This window comes from Asterias amurensis, chromosome 22, assembly GCF_032118995.1.
Source record: "Asterias amurensis chromosome 22, ASM3211899v1".
In the NCBI taxonomy this organism is placed as follows: Eukaryota; Metazoa; Echinodermata; class Asteroidea; order Forcipulatida; family Asteriidae; genus Asterias; species Asterias amurensis.
Genome location: NC_092669.1, coordinates 2,464,684 through 2,488,586, shown reverse-complemented (window position 1 = coordinate 2,488,586; position 23,903 = coordinate 2,464,684). Strand labels below are relative to the sequence as shown.

Here is a 23,903-nt window from a genome sequence, read left to right as displayed (position 1 = left end):
TTGTTCAACCCCAAAAATCATTTACAAATTTACCCAGTCAGTTTCCCTTGTGGTTTATATTGATATCAGCTAATTTTTGTAAAGAATCTCAGTTTTCAATCTCAGAGTGCAACAACAGTGGTATAGTTTTTCACTTTCAAATGTACTAGACAATAATGGTGTCTAAGTGTACGTACTTTTACTACTTGAACTTTGAACCGGCTCTCTACACATGGAGAGGAGAAAATATAGCCTGGAAATCTCACCTTGTACTGCACTTGTGCCTACCTCATTCATGCATGGTGTAAAGTTCCCTAATACCAGGCTATAAAAAAAACATAGCGTCCCCTCATTAAATACTATAAAGTTCCTCTAGCTTGGAGAGGCAGTTTCCTTCATTAAAAAAATCAGTGAAGCCTTTTATACTTATAAAAAACATTTTTCAGGTGAGTTTAGTGAACTTACAAAACCAAATGGTTTGAAGTGTTTTGTGGGTGGGGTTACTGTCATAGAATTATATATAAGAACTAGAGGGCGCACTGGCCTTTATAGACGGCTCGGCATACGCGCATGCGGCCATTTTTTAAGTTGACAAAACAGCATCGCGTAGCGTTCAATAAACTCAAACCTGTACTTCATATTCAACGCGCATACAGAATGGCGCGCGTGTCTCCTCGCGATCGTGTCGCGTTTGTCCATGCAGCATCACCAGTGCACCCCCCTATAGTTCTTATATATATGTAACTATATGACTTACTGTGCAGTAAACGGGAGTATGTATGTACAGCAAGGATGCAATCAGCATATAAAAACAACATTGCCTTCTGAAACCCTGGGTTGGGTTCGTTTTTACTTTGTAAAAAATGGCTCAATCCTTCACCAAACATTTCCGCGGTTCCATACGTTTAATACACAAACAGGACTGACCAAACATGGTGGACACAAGTGAAGTGTTAACTTTAGACTGGTGTCCCGAGTTATCATATTTCCACAACATACGTAGTTCAATCTGTACAAACGGGGCCCTGACTGATATGAGGGCAAATTCTGCTGGGTATCGCTTCAGTCTCCAAATTTGCGTAGGAAATAAATTTGTCATCTTATTCCTGCTTAGCAAGATGTTTCTGCGCTAAGCAGCTTTGGAGTAATTCCCTGATTTCTCAATCGATTTTCAATTCATTGCTTGTCAACCTAAATAAATAAAAAATTCCCATTGAATTTGCCCATGTGCAGATCTCTAAAAACAGACCACCCCCTACGCTAAGGATGTGCGTTAGTTAAGCGACGTGTTACCATTTGCTTAGCAAGATATCTACGCTAAGCAGATTTGGAGTCATTCCCTGATTTCTCAATCAATTTTCAATTCATTGCTTCTCAACCTAAATAAAACAATCTGCCAAAGCGCAGATCTAAAAACCGAAGACCCCCCCTACGCTAAGGATCTGTGTCAGTTAAACGACGTGTTGCCATTTGTTACGTCGCTAATCGCTCGATGTTTCCTCTCCTCCTTCATTAGCCGGTCCGGTGATGCCACCCTCTCCGAGAAGACGTCGTCCCCTTCATCCTCGCTGAAGGACTGGGTCAAAGGTTGTAACCTCAAGGGGTCGGTCACGCTGGTGGTGTTCGGGGAGTGGAGGCTGCGGAGAGATGATTCGGAGTGACCTCTGGCTGAGGTCATGTGGGATTGTATGACCTCGACGAGACGTTTGAATCGCCGAGAGGGACCTGGAAAATATCAAAATAAAAATCAAGGCATTAGTCAAAGCTGTTTGCCCTGTGGTCAGTAGAGGTCATTATCAAATGATATATCGAGTATTGGTGAGAAATAATGGACCCCAAATCAGAGGTTAACAAAATGGTCTCACAGAGGGCCGATATACAACACTACTGCCCTCACCTGATATCAATGTGAAATGAACCACGAGGACTGGGTTCTCTTTTCCAGTGTCCCCGTCCGAGTTTAATATCTCCACGTGGAACTTCATGGGTTTGGCGAAGACGGCACTGCTTCCACCCCGTTTGAATTCCGCCTTGAAGGCATGTGGGGAAAGTACGCTGTGACTTAAATCGTGAATCTTAAAGGAAAAAAAAGAAGAAGGTTAAAGGAACGTTTACAGAAAGAACAAAAATCGTGAAGATCACAGATTTACATCAAACCTACACTGTGTAATGATGATGATAGTAGAAAACATCCCTTGAAATATTTCTATCTGAAATGTCAAACTTGATGAGAAATAAATAAGAGTAATTCCCCGTTTGGAGTTTATGGCTCACTGGGCGTTCTATTCATTTTAGTGTCTGCATCGATGTCATGCAAAATGTGTAATCGGTTTTTCACTATTTTCTCGTGACCAAGATGACCGATCGATCTCAAACTTCTAGAGGTTTGTCAGTTTATGTATATGGTTGATTTCATAAAGTGCTTATACTGTCAGCAACTGATTTTTTATTTAGCAAAAACCAATTCTGTAATGTTCCTTTAACTAGACATAAAGTTTTTGTTAATTAAATATACAAGGTGTTGGCGACGATATAAAACTTCAACAGGAAAGAAGAAGAAGAAGATGTAGAAGAAAAAACGCTGAAATTCAAAATCCATGAAACTTAAAATAAAAATAAAAATAATTGAACTAAAAAGTTTTTTTTTTTTTTGGGGGGGGGGTTGGGGGAGGATGAATCTTACCGATAGTAACGCTTGGACGAGGTCTGCCTTGACGGAGCTAAAAGTCCGATCTCTGATTGCCATCGATAACTCATCCTCGTTCCTATCGCTGGTGACTAGACTGCTAAACCATGACTTCTTGGACATCCTGGAGGAAAGTGGACGAGGGAAAAGAAGGGGAAAAAAAATTAATTTAAATGGATTTAAATGATTTTAACTGCCTGTGTTTTTCCCCCCACAGAACTCGGGAAAGTACTGATACAGTGCTTAGTACACATCGGTGTAAGGGTAAAAACAAACTATATTCTCTATCTCAGATAAAGAATATAATTTGCTCGGCAGCCATCTTGTATAACTTCCATTTGAATCAATATAACCAGAGTGAGGCTTGAATGAAAAAAATAGTCTGTTTCATTTCTTGTACAATGACTTTGTTACTGCTATTACGAGCAGGGAACACAACACTTACTCCGGTGAGCTGTCCGGCGTCAGCGTGTTCTCCTCCGACTCCGCCGGCTGCATCTTCCTCCGGTGGAACCTCGGCGAACCCAAGATGCTGTTCTTGATGCTGTTGAGCCTCGCCCTCCACAACGACTGCTGCTGCGGCTGCTGCGTGGAGGAGTTTGTCGGGCTGCCGGGGGGCGTGTTGATTGGGCTGTTTGTGATGGGCATCATGGCCCCGCTGGAGTGCTGACGAGGGAGATGACGTGGGCTGTGTTGGGGCGACGGAAGCGGGCTGTTGGTTAAACTTCTACAACTGTAAGAAAAGAAGAAATGTCAGTTTCTTGGGGACGTGGGGGGAGTGAGAAATCAATATTTGCAAGTGATGTTTGAGAGAGAGATTAGCTTAGAAATTTCCAACTCACTTTTCAGTTTGGAAGATTGTCTGCCTGAAATTGGACAGCCAGGACAGAGATATTTCCTGGCGTACATAATATTTCACTGTGGTAACGAGTGAAGTTTACTTTCTTCTACTCACCCGCCGAAGTTCTGGGATGCCATGGCCCTTCTGGCCGGTGACATGGAGACATCGCCGAGGACGTCTAAAGATTTCCTCTCTGCTGATCTCCTCCGGTACGAATCCACCCGTTTCCTCGGTGGATCGGCTGAAGAGAAAAGCCAAGCAAAACACCACAAATGAAATAAAGAAAAGATGCACCATCTCCTTGGTTTCGCTTGAATTTGACGGGTTCAAAACGCAAACGTCAAAATTCGCTTCGCATTTGCATTCGCAGGAAGTATGAACCAGGCTTCAGTCACTTTAGAGTGGAATTTTTGTCATGGATTTGGGAAAGCTCCAGGCCAGAGTATCTTGGGAGTTAGGACAGGGTTTGCTCCTCACTGTTTCAGTGACTATTCCATCGAGGTTTTCTTTCAACATTGTTCTTAGCAAAGTTGAACTAATGGTCAACATGTGGTGATGGGACTTGAGAATTAAACTAGTCAGCAGGACTAGTTGGGAAGAATGTTGACAGGTCCCCTGGTATTTTTTTAAATTTGTTTTTATGCAAGTTCACCCAAAACAAGGCTAAAAGCCACTCTAGGTAAAGGGCTACAAGGAAGAAAACATAAATGCAGTAACTCAGTGGAGCTGAAGGTAGGAACTAATATTCCTCTTAAAAGATGGCAGATCATAGGATGAAGGGAAACATGCACCAGGCAAGGAGTTCAAAAGAGATGCAGTACGAGGGAAAAAGTTACTGGAGTAGCTCTCTGCTCTACATCTCGGCACAGCCACAGTATAAGGATGAGAACAAGCGGAAAGCCTGGTCAAACACCATTTTACTTGCCAGTGGACCACAGCTGTTGGAGAACATTATAAACTCCGACATTGAGAAGACAGAAAAGGGAGAAGAAACAGCCAACCAACCTGAATCTGAACGAGACCTGGACGAGGCTTCACTATCGTCCTCAAAGCTTGGTTTCCTTTGCTTCCGATCTAGCAGTAATGAATAAATCACCTTCTCGGAGTTGTTGCTGTGTCAAGGAAATAATACATACAAACCAAAATCATTAATTTATATTCGGTTTGCTGTAGCACCATGTGTATACCTACGGTACAATGCTCGATCCACTAAGCGAAAGTTCTGGCCGATTTCCTACCCACCGCCCAGGTAGTAGCTAAGAGAGATTGGCTGTCTCCAGCTTGGTGTTTATATCCCCTTGTGGGAGTTTCTCTTAAAGGGAAGGTACACATTTGGTAATTACTCAAAACAAATATTAACTTAAAAACTGACTTGGTAACGAGCATGGGACAGCTTACCAAACGTGTACCGTCCCTTAATGGGAAGAACATCTAAACAAATAAGCAAAACAAACAAACAAACAAACATAGAAAGTGAGAGAAAACAATGAAAGGGATAATTGACTCACGTTTGACTGAGTAGATTTCTAAGAAGTTTCTCGCGGTCTTTGAAGCAACCTAGCGAGCCCATGCTGCCTAAGACATCAGGATCTATGTCCTCCTCACTCATTAGTACTGGAATCTGAAAAAGGAGAAACGGAATCTTAGAAATGATATCTTCAAGAACTCGTTATCCATGGCACCCACAGCAATAAGCCATGTTGAGTTAAAGGCAGTGGACACTATTGGTAATTACTCAAAATAATTATCAGCATAAACCTTACTTGGTGACGAGTAGTGGGGAGAGGTTGATGGTATAATACATTGTGAGAAACGGCTCCCTCTGAAGTGCCATAGTTTTCGAGAAAGAAGTAGTTTTCCACGATTTTGATTTCGAGACCTCAGGTTTAGAACTTGAGGTCTCGAAATCAACCCTCTAAACGCACACAACTTCGTGTGACAAGGTTGTTTTTTCTTTCATTATTATCTCGCAAGTTCGATGACCGATTGAGCTTAAATTTTCACAGGTTTGTTATTTTATGGATATGTTGAGATACACCAACTTGTGAAGGCTAGTCTTTGACAATTATCAATAGTGTCCACTGCCTTTAAGGTATGGTGGACACAATACTAGGGGCATTTTCGAAACCACGGCTTTGGCTTTTGATTCGGATCAGGCTAGCGTGCTTTGCGTTCGCTTAGGGCTTCAGACGAGAGGATGGAGTCTGAAGCCGAATCCAAAGCCAAAGCCGTGGTTTCGAAAGAGGGCCTAGAACACTATAAGGTTTGGGTAAAGTTGTCTGTATACACCCAAACCTAACTTGGACTTCTACAGTGTCCACTATATCTCAAAAAGGCTAATTGCCATGGTGCCCTGTGCTTTTGATGTGGGGTGCCCTTTACAAAGTTCAAATTTTTTTCTCTTACATTAACCTCATAGAAGTGCCCCATCAAGAGTGAAGTTCAAAGCTTGATCTACCAATCACTGGAAAGCTTTTGTAGTTCTGATGTCGAAGTGTGGTTTTAAGTCCAGATCTTGGCACTTGTGTCTTTGAGCAAGATACTTTACCATAACTGCTTTATAGGTTCCTGTGCTAGGAGTGGTAGTGCTTAGGACAGTCATTTGTTATTTACGGACGGAAAGAAACAAAACAATTTGTTCATACCTTTACGGATGGTTTTTTCGGTAAATCCGTGTCATGTCCGTCATTCTTTGAACCACTTCAGAGAAAAAGAGAACAAAATGAAAATCTTTAAGATTACACTTTTTCGGGGAACAAAATGAATGACTCTTACTCAAAAGAGAAACGTGTTGTTTAATTTCCTTCGCTGAACCAACATTGACAATGGCAAGTTCTTGTAAAACCAGAAAGGTCAGTGTCAAAACATATACAATTCTTAATCAAATCAAACCAACTCAACTACCAACTACCATAACTACAAATTTTCCAAACTGAACATGCTGAAAGGTAAACATATTTTCTAAACATTTTCACACTAAAATATTGATAGGTACTATGTTTTTTGGGGGAGCTCGCGAAGTCTTAGAAAGTAGCAGGTCTGAAACTTCATTGCCTCCATTCCCCTGGTCATTGCCCTAATGCCTCCTGGACCACAACCCCGGAACAATTTCACAGAGTGGCTTAGGCAGAAAAAATTTTTTAAAGGCAGTGGACACTATCAGTAATTACTCAAAATAATTATTAGCATAAAACCGTTCTTGGTGACAAATAATATGGAGAGGTTGATGGTATAAAACATTGTGAGAAACGGCACCCTCTGAAGTGGAGTAGTTTTCGAGAAAGAAGTAATTTTCCACGAATTTGATTTCGAGACCTCAAGTTTAGAACTTGAGGTCTCGAAATCAACCATCTAAACGCACACACCCTTGTGTGAAAAGGATGTTTTTTCTCTTTCATTCATATCTCGCAAGTTCGATGACCGATTGAGCTCAAATTTTCACAGGTTCGTTATTTTATGCATATGTTGAGATACACCAACTGTGGAGGCTAGTCTTTGACAATTACCAATAGTGTCCACTGCCTTTAACAATTGTCTGCTATGTAAAAACTAGCATGTATCATTTGTGACTGGTATCCTGCTTCATTTTGCTGAGCAAGAAATTATTAACCAATGTTTCTGCTAAAGCAGCTTTGTTTAAAACGGACCCTCGCGTGACGAAGTACTCACTTACAAATTATTTCTCATGGTTTATTATTTGATACTTAATCACTTTAAAAAAAACTTTGACTAACCCCAGGTGTAAAAACAAAAATTCTGACCTTTCAAAAAGAGAAAATGCACGAACAAATTTCAGATAAGAATATTCCATAATTAATCACTGATATTAATCTAGCGCAAACACTTCTAACGGATGTTTATTTTCCCGCCACATTCCTTGGTCAAGATTTATCTTCAGTGACCGTGACAGATGCCCAAGTTTGGCTTCAGTGGCTTGTTGACTTAACTTTACAAACATCTCTGGGGCGGAGCTATTGTAAATAATGCTTCAGATACTGTAAGCAAATAAAATATTTCTTGCAAGTCAAATAGCTTGCTCCTTATTATCGCCGTTTTACAGATTTGTTGGCAATGTTGGTTTTAAGAACTTTCCTCAATGGTTTTAATGAGGGGTGACAAGGTCAAGTTCAATTTTCTGATGAACTCATTTTCCGAGTTTGGTTTCACTTGATTGTTGACTTAACTTTACAAACATCTCTGGAGCGGAGCTATTGTAAATAATGCTTCAGATATTGTAATTTTCCACGAATTTGATTTCGAGACCTCAGAATTAGATTTTGAGGTCCCGAAATCAAGCATCTGAAAGCACACAACTTAGTGTGACAAGGGTGTTTTTTCTTCCATTATTATCTCGCATCTTCAATGACCAATTGAGCTCAAACTTCCACAGGATTGTTATTTTATGCATATGTTGGGATACACCTAGTGAGAAGACTGGTCTTTGACAATTATCAAAAGTGTCCAGTGTCTTTAAAGGATGACAAAAACAATGCATCAATTGCTGAGAATATACACTATGCTCAAGTTACCAATGGTTACAGTAAATTATGTACAGTTTAAAGTCAGATTTATTGCCATGTTCATGATGTTGGCAGTCGTAAAGTTGACATTTGACTCAGGTGATCTTTAAAAATTCTACACACAACACCTTCAATAATCTGATTGATGATCATTACATGCCGTAACCCATTCCGTAAACTTGCGGGTACAACCATGTGTAAATCTATTTTGTGTGAGTATTGGCTCTGAGAAGAGCCAGTTTGGTCTCGACATTTCAAACAGTATACTCTGCTCGTCTTCAGGAGAATGCTGAAATTGTATTATCTATCCCCGACACCCGATGCAAAAATTTACATTAAAGCTGACATTTGTTTTGAAGCAAAAAAAAACCAACCCACATTATTAGCTGTCGTTGTATTTTGTTGTTGCAAGAGGCGATGTTTTGAAATCTACACTGCACATTTGAACGGTCACAGGCAATGATGCCATGGAAACAATTGTGCGTTAAATTGAAGCCGACAGAGGGGACCATCAAGCGCAGTTTCCCCCACGGTCTCTCCTAGAAATAAACACCGTACTCCGAGGAGACGTGTGATCCAATTCATGTAAGAGTCAGAGTTAAACATTGAAGAAAATAAGAGTATCGGGTGTCGCATCTATAACATGGCCTACAGGCAAGATTTTTATTTTTAACTTTTTCTTTTTTTTACTAGATTAGAAATCCCACTTCAAATGTTACGGTTGTTCATTCCCAAACAGAAGGAATATTTAAAGGCAGTGGACACAGATATAATTTAATTTCACTTACATTAAAAACCAGGGATGTCGTTGAATCTGCGATATCTATTTTACGAAGACAAAAATAAAAAGGAGTAAAAAATAAAGTAGAATAATTAATTAGGAATTTTTCTCACTGTTGGAGATTTTTAGAATAACATTCAACATAAAAGAATTCCACAATCAGAGAGATTTTCAAATTTGTTCATCAGAGCATGGGAAGATTGTTTTTTTATCAGGGAACTGTCTGCAGAATCAGGGAGAGTTGGCAACACTGCTTAAAGCCATTGGACACTTTTGGACAAGACAAAAAAATTAAAAGTTCACAGATTTACAAAAAACTTACAGGGTTTACAGAAGGTAATGGTGAAAGACTTCTCTTGAAATATCATTCCATGAAATGCTTTACTTTTTGAGAAAACATTAAAATAATATAAATTCTCGATATCGAGAATTACAGATTTATTTTAAACATGTGTCATGACACGGCAAAACGTGCGGAAACAAGGGTGGGTTTTCCCGTTATTTTCTCCTGACTCTGATGACCGATTGAGCCTAAATTTTCACAGGTTTGTTATTTTATATAGAAGTTGTGATACACTAAGTGTGGGCTTTGGACATTACTGTTTACCGAAAGTGTCCAATGGCTTTAACAGGGAAAAAGGTTCCAAAATCAGGGAGATTATCAAAATTGTTCATCAGAACATGGAAAGATTGGTATTATTTTCAGGGACTTTTTCTCACCACCCGAGTAATATGCCTGGGTTTTTTTTTAACATAACTCGGCAAAGTACCGAGTATACACATCGGTGTCAGGGTAACCCCAGAAGGAAAATACTCTTTCTTACCGTCAGTCGTTTTTCTGCGTGCGTCTCCACCATGCCTCGTAGCAAGTTCTGACAGTCCGGAGGAACGAAGTGAGGAATATGAAACACTCCTCTCTTCACCTTCTCTAAGAGATTCCTGAGGTTGTCGTCGTCAAACGGTAACGCTCCCTGAAAAGAAGAAGACAGCAGGAAACAAAAACAGGTGAAAGTTAAAGGCACTGGTTTGGAGAACTGTTGATAGCATAAAACATTGTGAGAAACGACTTCCTCTGAAGGATAGATTTTGAGAAAAAGGTAATTTCTCACTTAAGTATTTTAATATTGAGAAAGAGTTTTGGCCCGAAGCCTTTCTCAGGTATCTGAAAGCACACAAATTTGTACAATAAGGGTTTTTTTTTTTCTTTCAGCATGATTTGAACCGGGGACCTAGAGGTAGCAGGCCAGGTTAGATACCACTACGCCAACCCGACAACTCTTTTTTTTTTTTTGCATATACATGCATACCACAATTCTTGTTTTCTTCGCTATTTTGTTATAAATCACAAAGTTTGGTAGTTCTGTCTGAAAACTTACCACCAGTAGAGCATAAAGTATAACTCCTGCACTCCATACATCTGCTTTCCGTCCGTCATATTTCTCTCCCTAACAAATAAACAAAACCATGTTTAAACTACTGAAGTATGAAATTTGTTGCGAACCCCACTACCCATTTGCTGCTCTTTTTTTATCAATTCCTACTTTAAATTTTCATAATTGTTATTAAATTTTAAGAATTGTAATACTTTTAAACTTTACTCTCACTATAAAAATATGTGCTCTGGAAACAAAATCAAATAATAAACATTGAGCAAAAACAGTAGAACTCACACAAACAGGTTTTTAAATATTATTCCTCATTTATGGTTGATCTTTCCCGTTATATTTGGTGCAAGATTCCACACAAGAGCGTTTACATTCTCAAGTGTATATACAACCCTTGGGCTACTTAAGCAAAGCGATGTCGTAAACACCCTTCGCATTTATCTCCGAAACAAACACGTGCGACAAAAACAACCGGGGTTGGTGCGATCCCAAAGAGCAGAACAAGCCCTGGGCAGAATGACCACTCCTCCTTGAGGTGGAACAACTCCTGCCCCTTGAGGCGGACCAACCACACCCCTTGGGCATGTTGAGGCCACACAACCATGCGCCAGGAGGCAAAACTACAGCAAGATTAACAGTCTCTGGTGTTGTGACATTAAAGGAACACGTTGCCTTGGATCGGTCGAGTTGGTCTTTGAAAGGTGTTTGAAACCGTTTGTTACAAAGTACAGATGGTTACAAAGATATTTTAAAAGTAGAATACAATGATCCACACAAATGTGCCTCTAAATTGCATGGTTTTCCTTGTACTTTGCAAACTAACACGGTCGGCCATTTATGGGAGTAAAAAAATTGACTCCCATAAATGGCCGACCGTGTTAGTCTACGAGGTAAAAGGAAAACCACGTAATTTGGAGTGATACTTGTGTGGATCATTATATTCTACTTTCAAAATATCTCTCTAATCATATGCATTTTATAACAAACGTTTACAAACGCTTTTCAAAGACCAACTCGACCGATCCAAGGCAACGTGTTCCTTTAATGTAAGAACCGTAACTGCATTATTGGATGTCAATAAGATTACTAAGAACCTGAGGGGTACTCTTTTTGTAGGATTTGAGAAGAGTGAAAGCACCTTTAAGTTCTACTTTTTTCTCATTAATCCTGAGGAAACCTTAATCAGGGTTTGAACTTTGGGGAAAAAAAAATACCCAAATAGCTCAAATTCTTTACAGACCTGATATTTTTTACTGGACCACAATCATGACAATGAAAATGAGAAAACAAAACTATTTTATACAATTCTTAAGCAATATTTTCTGCTTTTAATAAGCAGTTCCATGAAAATTGGCCTAAAAAAAATAATCTAAGCAAAAAAAACATATGCTAACCAGAATAAGGTGACCAGCCAAAACATCACCTCATGGGTGCAATTTGTGACTGGTATCCTGCTCATTTCTGCTAAGCAGAAAACCTTCAGCAGTTCTATGATATTGGGCACCCCGGGGTTCCAAGTATTATAATGAGTAAAATAACTCACTCGTATGACCTCTGGACATGATAAACCTGTGCAAGATAGTTCTGTGCTTAGCATATTTTGTACGCTTAAGCAGCTCTATGAAATTGGGCCCAGTTCTTGGACAGTTTAGTTCTGTGCTTAGCATATTTTGTACGCTTAAGCAGCTCTATGAAATTGGGCCCAGTTCTTGGACAGTTTAGTTCTGTGCTTAGCATATTTTGTACGCTTAAGCAGCTCTATGAAATTGGGCCCAGTTCTTGGGCAGTTAAGTTCTGTGCTTAGCATATTTTGTACGCTTAAGCAGCTCTATGAAATTGGGCCCAGTTCTTGGGCAGTTTAGTTCTGTGCTTAGCATATTTTGTACGCTTAAGCAGCTCTATGAAATTGGGCCCAGTTCTTGGGCAGTTTAGTTCTGTGCTTAGCATATTTTGTACGCTTAAGCAGCTCTATGAAATTGGGCCCAGTTCTTGGGCAGTTTAGTTCTGTGCTTAGCATGTTTTGTACACTTAAGCAGCTCTATGAAATTGGGCCCAGTTCTTGGGCAGTTTAGTTCTGTGCTTAGCATGTTTTGTACACTTAAGCAGCTCTATGAAATTGGGCCCAGTTCTTGGGCAGTTTAGTTCTGTGCTTAGCATGTTTTGTACACTTAAGCAGCTCTATGAAATTGGGCCCAGTTCTTGGGCAGTTTAGTTCTGTGCTTAGCATATTTTGTACGCTTAAGCAGCTCTATGAAATTGGGCCCAGTTCTTGGACAGTTTAGTTCTGTGCTTAGCATATTTTGTACGCTTAAGCAGCTCTATGAAATTGGGCCCAGTTCTTGGGCAGTTTAGTTCTGTGCTTAGCATGTTTTGTACACTTAAGCAGCTCTATGAAATTGGGCCCAGTTCTTGGACAGTTTAGTTCTGTGCTTAGCATATTTTGTACGCTTAAGGAGCTCTATGAAATTAGGCCCAGTCCTTGGGCAGTTGGGGAACATAAATATTTTAATGTCTCACCCGTATTACCTCCTGACATGATAATTCTAGGCAAGATAGTTCTGTGCTTAGCATATTTTGTACGCTTAAGCAGCTCTAAGAATCTGGCCCAGGAACTGGGGAATCAAACTATTATAATGTCTCACCCGTATGACCTCCGGACATGATATTCTAGGCAAGTTAGTTCTGTGCTTAGCATATTTTGTGCGCTTAAGCAGCTCTAACGTCTCACCCGTATTACCTCCTGACATGATAATTCTAGGCAAGATAGTTCTGTGCTTAGCATATTTTGTGCGCTTAAGCAGCTCTAACGTCTCACCCGTATTACTTCCTGAACATGATATTCTAGGCAAGTTAGTTCTGTGCTTAGCATATTTTGTGCGCTTAAGCAGCTCTAACGTCTCACCCGTATGACCTCCGGACATGCATAATGAGGGGAACCACAGCTGGTCTCGAGCAACGACTGATCCAGTTGCAGCGACGCCATCCCAAAATCCGCGACCCTGATGTTGTTTTTCTCGTCCAGGAGTAGGTTCTCTGGCTTCAGGTCCCGATGGCTTCAGATAATGGAGAGAACAAAAACAGGGTATGAGACTTGCTGACGTTTATTGTCAAAACACGACGATGTTTTCAGTCGAACCCTGATTGTTAAGTACTGCTATTATGTTGATGATGTGATTCATTGATGGTAATCCATTGTGATGTGCCATTCGTAAGTTAAAGGAACACGTTGCCTTGGATTGGACGAGTTGGTCTTTGCATTATAAACCGTTTGTTATTAAAATGCACATGGTTAGATAGATAATTCAAAAGTAGAATATAATGATCCACCCAAATTTGCCTCGAAATTGCATGGTTTTCCTTTTACTTTGCGAAATAACACGGTCGGCCACTAATGGGAGTCATAAATGGCCGACCGTGTTAGTCGACGAGGTAAAAGGAAAACCACGCAATTTCGAGGCATGTTTGTGTAGATCATTGTATTCTACTTTTACAAAATCTTTCTGACCATATAATACATTTTATAACAAACGGTTACAAGCGCTTTTTATCATAGACCAACTCGACCGATCCAAGGCAACATGTTTCTTTAAATTTTTAACTAAATCTGGTTCATGTACATTGTACATACAATGAGTTGCTTAGTTAAAAGTACCAGCTAACAATTGATAACCTCAGAATATGGAAACAGTTGCTTTGTCAAAAAACAGCCTCCACATGAGCAATTCCTGGTAAAATTCAAAATTGTGTATGGTTGTTCACTGTCACTTAAAGGAACACGTTGCCTTGGATCGGACGAGTTGGTCAAAACAAAAGCGTTTGTAACCGTTTTTTATAAAATGCATATGGTTGGAAAGATGTTTTAAAAGTAGAATACAATGATCCACACAAGTTTGCCTCGAAATTGCGTGGTTTTCCTTCTACTGTGCGAACTAACATGGTCGGCCATTTATGGGAGTCAAAATTTTGACCCCCATAAATGGCCGACGTGTTAGTCGACGAGGTAAAAGGAAAACCACGCAATTTCGAGGCATGTTTGTGTGGATCATTGTATTCTACTTTTACAACATCTTTCTACCCATATGCATTTTATAAAAAACGGTTACAAACGCTTTTCAAAGACCAACTCGACCGATCCAAGGCAACGTGTTCCTTTAACTGCGCACAAGCTTGCCTGAATCGTGTGACATAGCAACTGTCGATATATATGTAGTCCGATTACTCGGCTCTTTCCTCATTCCCCTAAAAATCCAACACCACATGGTGACTCAAAACCACAACTGTTGGACTAGTTGAGTATTGTGGTATGCCTGGCTTATGCTAAGCATGATCAGTTTACCACAAGAGAATCTGACTGGGTAAATTTGAAATGATTTGGGGTAGAACAGAGAAAATTGACTGGAGTGGGATTGGAACTAATGACCTATAGATTAACATGCCGGTAATTTACCAACTGAGCTATCTACATGTAAGCCTATGTTGGCGGTCTCCCTATTTTGTCAATATCTTTGTTTTTATTTGGGGTGCCAGTCAGAAGCCATTCTGTAACTGCTGCACAGCCCAAGTTTTTGCTACAACCTGGGAAGCAGCAGCCAGGGGAACACCTTAAGGGAATGCAACTTTTTATTTCACCCAGGCAACCAAACTGAGGTTAAACAGTCTGGCCCCTTTTTATCTCATGCTGATTTGTACACCCTTCATCAATGTGTAAACGTGCAGGGAACCAGATAGAGGGGCTTAGTTCATTGAACCAAAGCCCTGCCCCAGTGTGCCCCATTAATTTCATTAACGCTATTGACAGTCTAACCCGAGACTTTGTGACGCTAATGATTCGATAAAAGAACTAGTAGCTCCGAGCGAGGGGTTTAGAGAAGTGAAGAGATAGCAGGGGTGGGATGGCTAGTAGTGTTTTCACCCAGCGGTAATATTCATTTAGCGATGGACGACACAAACCCCATCTTAATCTACGCGTGTGGGGTACAGGTAATTGTAATGGCAGCGAGTGGTTAAAGGCAGGGTCTTATTTTCCAAAATCAGGTCTCGAAATGACTTAAAGTACCAACAGCTATGAAGAAACTATAAATGATAAAACTTGCGGGTACAACCACGTGTGTAAATCTCTTTTGGGATGAGTGTTGGCTCTGATGAAAAGAGCTGGTTTTGTCTTGATGTTTCAAACAGTATATTCTGCTCGCCTTCAGGGGCACCAACAGCAATTGCAAGGGTGCCCTATGCTTTTTCTGTGGTGCCCTTTGCAAAGTTACAGTACAGATTAAAAATATCCCTCATAGAAGTGCCCCCCTTAGCAGGGGAAAATTGCGAAGTGCACTTTTGTACAAAATATCCTTGCCTGCAGAAACCAAGAGCTGGGCCCAATTTCATAGAGCTGCTAAGCACAAACATTTGCTTAGCATGAAATTTCTTCCTTGATAAAAACAGGATTACCAACCAAACATTTCCACGTGATTTTCGGGATAAGCAAACGACAGCTAAAAACCAGTAACAAGCATTAGGAATAAATGGAAATGTGATTGCTAATGCTGTTTTTATCAAGGAAGAAATGTCATGCTAAGCAAATTTTTGTGCTTAGCAGCTCTTTGAAATTGGGCCCTGCCAACACCAGCATCTGGCAATCAGGGAGATTTTTTACAACGATCGGGGAGAGAATTCCATTCAACATTAGTAGAGTAAAATTCCATAATCAGGGAAATTTTCAAATTTGTTCATCAGAACAGAGAAAGATTGGTATATTTTCAGGTAAATTTTAGTACAATCAGGGCGAGTTGGCAGTTCTGCATTTAAAGGCAGTTCTGCATTTAAAGGCAGTGGACACTATTGGTAATTACTCAAAATAATTATCATCATAAAACCTTTCTTGATTACGAGTAATGGGGAAGGGTTGGTGGTATAAAACATTGTGAGAAACAGCTCCCTCTGAAGTGACGTAGTTTTCGAGAAAGAAGTAATTTTTCACGAATTTTATTTCGAGACCTCAAGTTTAGAATTTGAGGACTCGAAATCAAGCATCAGAAAGCACGAAACTTCATGTAACAAGGGTGTTTTTTCTTTCATTATTATCTCGCAAACTCGACGACCGATTGAGCTCAAATTTTCACAGGTTTGTTATTTTATGCATATATGTTGAGATACACCAAGTGAGAAGAAGACTGGTCTTTGACAATGACGAATAGTGTCCACTGTTTTTAACAGGGACATTTTCAATAATCAGGGAAATTTCTAAATTTGTTAATCAGTTTTGTTTATTTTCAGTACACTTTCTGCAGAATTAGAAAGAGTTGGCAATTCTGTCATTCCACAACTGTACTATTTCTATTTCCTTTCACGATTCTATTTTTATTTTTTGTCTCTCACCAGATTGAGTGGCTATGACAAAAGTCGATGGCTGAGATGATTTGGCGAAAGAACTTGCGGGCTTCCCTCGGTGTCAGCCGCCCTTTCCTTACCAAATAGTCGAACAACTCCCCTCCCGAGACGTGCTCTAAAACCAGATATCTAAAAGGAGAAGAAACAAGAGAGAAGAAGTTGACGTCAAAACGAAATTAGATTTCAGCCAAACGTCAGGAATCAAGGCCGCACTTAAAGGGGACCTATTTTCTCCCCTTGTTTTTGAAGAATAGAGACCCACTTGTTTTTGATGTTCGTTTTGAAAAAGTGTAAAAATACATTAAGCATTGTGCAGCATTTTAAAGGGTCTATATACATTTGGTCATGAACATAAAACAATAAAATTTCACGCAATAAAAAGACCAGCAACTTTGGATTGTGTAGTTCAATTTGAAAAACATTTCACTTCGAAGAGCTACGGTTATGAAAAAAAGATATCACTTTTTATCCCATTTGAATACAAGAAGCGTTACCATGCAGGGTAGCGTTTCTCAGGTTGTGAATTCCTATAAGGATTATTCTTTCTGCGTGTTTCTATGCATATTCGCAACAGAGTTTACAACTACATTTACGTAGGATTAAAACAATTGAACGCTTCCAAAGACCAAAGGTATACTTTTCCTTTAAAACGTGAGGTTAGCGGTTTTTAGTTCCCTCTACTTTCATGTGGACTGTATCTATTGGCAAACGAGTGCATCACAAAATTTAATTTGACCTTGGTGCCCCTCTTTAATTTTTTTATTTTTTATTAAACTACATGTAGGAAGAGAAAGAAAACAACTTACAAATATTTTCTGTTTTCGTAGACGTCATAAAGTCCCAAGACGTGGAGATGTTCAATGAGCTTCATTATTGCAATTTCCCGTTCAACCTGAGACGTAAGGGAAGGGTGAAATAAAAAAAGAGAACAAATATTTAATTGTTGCAGTAACCGCTGCAGCAGCCGATTTCATGAAACGCTAGGATTAATCCTATCTCGAGTTAGGATGAGTAACTCGTTCTGCTTATAAGTAACAGCTTGATGAAAGTGGGCCCTAAGCAGTTGATGGTTGGGCATGTTGGGCCTACATCTACATGTAGGCTCCTACAATGTAGACTTAGTTGGACCTAAGGTCCTCAAAAATCCATCACAATCCTCCAATTCATGAAAAGAATTTAGGATGACCAGGGAGGGTTAGGGTCTTTAATGTGATATTTATTTTGCCTAGTTTTCCCGTTTTTATATTACGAGTTTGCGAGAGTACAAGGAAAGACACAAAGGTCAATTAAAAAATATATACCAGTTGATGTACACGTTCAGTATATGTACATTATTTCTGAAGACGATGTCACAAAACTTTTTGCAACCTGCGTAAGTCCACTTGTGAAATATTTCTTGTGTTTCTAAAGGTCCACGGCTTACAAAATAATTTTACTAATCAACCTAATAATAAATCCACTCATCAATTAATCAATAATTTAATATCTAAAATAAAATCAAGTCCCAATTCAAACTGATTTCAAAATTCTAAACAAAAATATAAAAAAATAAGACAAAAAACCCAACTAAGTTTGTAAAATAAAAATATACCATTAGCACACAATGTAGTGACAGTACAACGTATACCACATTTGCAAAGCATACTTTACTGCTAAATCTTTAAATGTACTCAACAGGATTAAAAAAATAAATAAAAAACAGAATGTGAAATACAACTGGAAAAACAATTACTGATTAAATTAATGGTGAATAGGTGTGTTTTAAGGCAATCTTTGAATTGCCCAACCATGACCAAACCACAGAACTACTCATTTGTGATTCATAACAAGGCCACATAAAAAATTAAATTGTTGATCGTCCCCGCCCGACCGTTCAAAACCCCCCGACTCCATTTTTTAAATTTTTTTTATATTTTTTTTATCATAAAAAACAACCTTTTCAGCATATATTTTGTTCAAAATGTACAGGTTTGAAAAGATGTTTAAAAAAGGTTTTTATTCATGTTGGCAAAGCAAGAACAACTCTTCAAATATTTACTTGGGCTACACTGTGCTTAGTTGTTTGAATAAGTTTACAGAAAATGTCATCTAGGAGTTAAATTTGTTTGACAAAACTACTGAAAACATCAAAAACACACAAACCCTCTGGTTTATAGTGATTGTGATGATTTCTTTATTCTTGATTTCATATTTGGCATGTCAACAAAACTTAAAAAAAAAAAACCTCCCTCCCTCCCGCATCCGTAAAAAAAAAAAGAAGGACGATCAACAATTTTTTGTTTATGTGGCCTAACCTTGACTTTCGTAAATGATTTCTTTCCAAATTAAACATGAGGGATGATAATCATACAGCTGGTCACAGTCTAACAAAGCAAGCTTCCGACATCCAGACTGAAGTCCCATTCGTTAATGATTGCAAACCGGCGCCCCTTTAGTGTGACAAAATCATACGACGCGTTCAGCACATTACCACTCGGTTCACCGAGCACAGGACGACCTGGACCACTCTACAAGCACTCGGTCATAATCATGTTTACCACATCGCGAAGCAGCATCCCAGTGCTGATAAATCAAGGAATGTGTTATCATTACCGGTCTGGCTAATGAGAAGGTGCAAGTCTAAACCTTCTTGGAAACACATGTGATTTGTTCTTTAAAAAGAAATTTAAGCAAAAATTATTATTTAAAAAATCAAGTGAAATTGTCAAGTGACAGATAAAACAAGGTGCGGTGCCCCAAATTTGAAAGAGGGTTTCCAAAAGACACACAGGCACCCCTCTTGCCAACACTTTCCCTTTCCCCATAATACATACGTTGTACATCTACGAGTAAATTGAAAATTTATACTGGAGCATTTCAAGGGCAACAAAGCGAGGCAATAGCCAGGGGCATGGAGGCAATCGCCTTTGTTGCCTCTGTGAAGTATCGGGCCTGCTTTAATTAAGCATTCACAGCCATGGGACCTTAGAACGTGCAAATACTACCCACCCCCCCACCCCCTCTCCCTTTCCACTCCCTCTATAACACACACATGTCCCCCATATGCCGACCTACGCTAATTATCTAATTAATCCTCAAACAATTTGATTTTCTGGCGCTGTTTGTAGCAGATTGTTGAGAGTGTGGTAGAGGTGATAAGCCTGGAGGGGCTAGTCTGATACTGTGTCACCCAACAAGACCGCGATCCACTGCTTGTTTTTTTAATTGCTGTGTGTTGAAGAGGTTTTATTTTTAGCTGTATAGCCAAAATGTACTGTATTTGTGGAAAGACAAACTTAAAGCCGGTTTACCAATTAATAGATGAAAATTTGCATCGGGGATAAAAAAAATCCATTTTGGTCCAATATACACTGATAGTACTGTATACTCAGTACTTTCCTGAGCTATGTGAACAAGAATCACAGGCATATTACTTGGCATGCTTGAGTGAGATTCAAACCCAAGACCTTTGCAGTTCTAGAGCAGTTTCTTACCTAAGTTGCACATGTAGACCACTGAGATTGCCCAGTAGCTAGAGGCAGTTCAAATCCTGTATTTTAGCAGAGGGCTTACCATATATGGGCAATTCCAAGCAAACATGGACATGACACCAAAAAATAAAATTGTGTCACAATTACTTTCTTTCCACTTAAAAGTTATAGCTAACATATGAAAGGAAACAGACACAATGTTTTTAATTTCATCACTTCAAAGCCTTGGGTGTCAAGTACAAATCAGTCTATAAACTTAGTGGAAATAATATCTCACATAGAACTACTAGCACCAAAAATCAAGAAATGACACAGAAAAGTGTAATGCGACTGACCATGGAATCGCCCATATTGTTGATACAAACCTTAGTTTATGTATTATTTGAACAGGGTTTTCCCCAGGATTTCTCAAAACTGGTGGGCAAATAGAATCTTATTTGTTTTTGCTTTTTGGTGCCTACTTTGGTTTTAAAAGCCCTTATTTTGTGCAAACTGGGGAATTCCAAATGGTTTTCACTCATTATGACTTTTGTGAATTGGATCTGAAGCAAAAATTTAAAAATAAGCCCACAAAAATCCAGAGGTATCTGTTCCCTTTAAGGAGTGATGGACATTCAAATTGACAAACGCATTCGTTCAAAAATACCTGCAAGCGTCGATCGTCATGATGTATTACACACACAACTGAGAGCCTTTGTACTAATGACAACATCGCATACGCTACCATAAAAACCTACTTAGTGTGACCACTCTCACACTACCAAAAGCATTTTTTACATCAATGTCATTTTAATTTCTCGAGAGGGATCAATAAGGGTGTATGTTTCGAAGGACCTACTTTAATGATTTCCGGATGAAAGTTGTCACGATCACACGAACAACTGATTGCAAATCCATCTGGGAAGTTAACAGCAATAATTAAAGGGGTGGTTTTAAGTATTCTCACTAAGTGTATCCCAACATGCATACAAAAAAAAAAATCTCTGAAAAGTTTGACCCAATCGGTCATCGAAGTTGCAAGACGATAATGAAAGAAGAAAAAAACACCTTGTTGCATAAATTTGTGTGCTTACCCTGTTTACAGATGCCTAAAAAAATATTAAAAGACTTCAGGCCTTTAGCCTTTTTATACTTGAGGGAGAAATTACTTCTTTTTCATAAACAATGTTACTTCAGGGAGCCGTTTCTCACAAAGTTTTATATTACGTATCAACAGCTTGTTAAAAGGAACACGTTGCCTTGGATCGGACGAGTTGGTCGATAAAACGCGTTTTTAACCGTTTGTTATAAAATGCATGGTTGGAAAGATGTTTTAAAAGTAGAATACAATGGTCCACACATATTTGCCTCGAAGTTGCGTGGTTTTCCTTTTACTGAGCGAACTAACACGGTCAGCCATTTATGGGAGTCAAAAATTTAACTCCCATAAATGGCCGACCGTGTTAGTCGACGAGGTAAAAGGAAAACCGTGCAATTTCGAGGCATATTTGTGTGGATCATTGTATTCTACTTTTACAACATCTTTCTACCCATATGCATTTTATAACAAACGGTTGAAAACGCTTTTAAAAGACCAACTCGACCGATCAAAGGCAACGTGTTCCTTTAACACCAAGTAAGGTTTTATGCTAACATTTATTTTGAGTAATTACCAATAGTGTCCACTGGCCTTTAATGTTATTTTCAAATAAATACTGAATAGAAAATCTGGGGCCAATTTCATAGAGCTGCTTAAGCAAAAAATTTGCTTAAGCACGGAAATAGCTCGCTTATTTTACACATGTTACTGGCCAAAATGTCATGCCATATACATTGCTTGTGACTGGTATTTAGCTGTTGTTTACTTAGCATAACAATTGAGTGGAGTCTTGGCCGGTAATCAGATTTTACTAAGCAATGAACTTTTTGCTTAAGCAAAATTTTTTGCTTAAGCAGCTCTATGAAATTGGGCCCTGATTTATAGAGCTGCTTTCAAGCAGAAACATTGCTTAACGTCTGCTATGCAAAAATGAGCAGGACACCAGTCACAATTTGTGTACATATGACATGGTGGCTTGGCTGGTAACCTTGTTCTGGTAAGCATACTTTTGTTTGTTATGCTTGGCTAGGTTATGTGCTTAAGATCTAGCTCTATAAAATTAGGCTTGGAATAGCCCCCGACGCGCATGTTTTTTTGCAACTCACAAAATTACATGAGTGGCAAACAGTAGCCATGCATGACGTTGACGCAAGAGATCATTATTGATCATGTTTAACATCGATCTAGAAACTCATTGATTGGGTTTTATATCAATACCAATCAACCAGAGAAATGTTTCCGTCTGTCAGAGATTTAAAGGCACTTGACACTATTGGTAATTACTTGAAACACTTATCAAGAGAGGTTGATAGTATAAAACATTGTGAGAAACAGCTCCCTCTGAATTGACGCAGTTTTCGAGAAAGAAGTAATTTTCCACGAATTTGATTTCGAGACCTCAAGTTTGGAACTTGAGGTCTCGAAATCAACCATCTAAACGCACACAACTTCGTGTTGCAAGGGTTGTTTTTCTTTCATTATTATCTCGCAACTTCGATGACCGATTGAGCTCAAATTTTCACAGGTTTGTTATTTTATGCATATGTTGAGATACACCAACTGTGAAGGCTAGTCTTTGACAATTACCAATAGTGTCCACTGCCTTTAAAGGCACTTGACACTATTGGTAATTACTTAAAATAATTGCTATCCATCAGAACATACTTGGTAACAAGCAATGGGGAGCTGTTGATAGTATAAAACATTGTGAGAAACAGCTCCCTCTGAAGTAATATACGTAGGTTTTGAGAAAGAGGTAATTTCTCACTCGAATATTAAAAGACTTCATGCCTTAGGCCTTTTATCTGAAAGCACACAAATTTGTGCGACGAGGGTGTTTTTTCTATCAGTATTCTCTTGCAGCTTCAATATGACCAATTGAGTCCAAATTTTTTTACAGACTTGTTATTTTATGCATGTTACTTCAGACAGTACATGTTTAAAATCAGCCCCCGATTTCACGAAACTCATCGCAAGTAGCGACGCATCGTAGGGTTTGCGATGCGTCGCAGACCTAGTAAGACACGTCGCGGCTGCGACGAGTTCGCAACTTACGACGTGTAACCGGTCGCAACCTGCACTTGCGACGCGTCGCAGCGCTTCGTGAAATCGGGGGCTGGTCTACTAAAACTTCCTGGGGGAAAGTAAAACCCAGGGTTTTATTAGCCAGGTTGGCTAAACAAGCTTAATCTGCAGACAATCTGAAAATCTGAGAATTCCTCACCCCCTCCCCCGACCACTCATCATTGCTAAAATAATGAACATGAAACGATTTGCCATCTCAATAATAATCTAAATGCCTGTCACAGCATGTGCCCCATTAAGGAATTTTGTTAATTGATCCGATGTCCTTCACATTGTAATGATTATCATTTTTTTTTAATTCATGGACAGGAAATCTCTCTGATCAAAGATCAAATACAGTTCACTTATGACGTACGCATGTGTTCATTTGGAACATGTGTACTACAGTTGGTATAACACTGCTCTAGATTTGGAAAGGTCATGGGTTCGAATCCCACCCGAGTAATATGCCTGTCACAGGAGTTCGGGAAAGTACTGAGTACACAGTGCTAAACACACATCGATACTGGGTAAAACCAAAATTAATTTGTTCTCTCATTCAAGTACCATAGACAAAGGTGTGTGTTAAATCATACTATAAAACCCTTCACCATTGCAACCTGACACCATTTCATCAAAGCTGCTTCTACTATTCTGTCCAAGGTCGAAAGATGATGATGATTTAACCCTTCAGTTTAGTTTGCTGCTGGCCGACCAA

General features: G+C 39.2%; 1 protein-coding gene across 1 annotated transcript in view; it reads right to left on the bottom strand.

Moving 5' to 3' along the window:
* Window positions 1–17: 17 nt before the first annotated feature.
* Window positions 18–23,903, bottom strand: part of LOC139953919 (serine/threonine-protein kinase BRSK2-like) — a 42,224-nt gene continuing 18,338 nt past the window's right edge. Inside the window, exons 3-16 of the mRNA XM_071953525.1 lie at window positions 17,380–17,465; window positions 16,562–16,702; window positions 13,095–13,245; window positions 10,184–10,252; window positions 9,632–9,778; window positions 8,815–8,849; window positions 6,152–6,206; window positions 5,015–5,127; window positions 4,512–4,618; window positions 3,621–3,747; window positions 3,111–3,398; window positions 2,663–2,789; window positions 1,877–2,054; window positions 18–1,704 (exon numbers count right to left, since the gene is read on the bottom strand). Coding sequence (XP_071809626.1) covers window positions 1,427–1,704; window positions 1,877–2,054; window positions 2,663–2,789; window positions 3,111–3,398; window positions 3,621–3,747; window positions 4,512–4,618; window positions 5,015–5,127; window positions 6,152–6,206; window positions 8,815–8,849; window positions 9,632–9,778; window positions 10,184–10,252; window positions 13,095–13,245; window positions 16,562–16,702; window positions 17,380–17,465 — 1,902 coding nt within the window. The 3' untranslated portion in view covers window positions 18–1,426. The remainder of the gene's footprint in view (window positions 1,705–1,876; window positions 2,055–2,662; window positions 2,790–3,110; window positions 3,399–3,620; window positions 3,748–4,511; window positions 4,619–5,014; window positions 5,128–6,151; window positions 6,207–8,814; window positions 8,850–9,631; window positions 9,779–10,183; window positions 10,253–13,094; window positions 13,246–16,561; window positions 16,703–17,379; window positions 17,466–23,903) is intronic.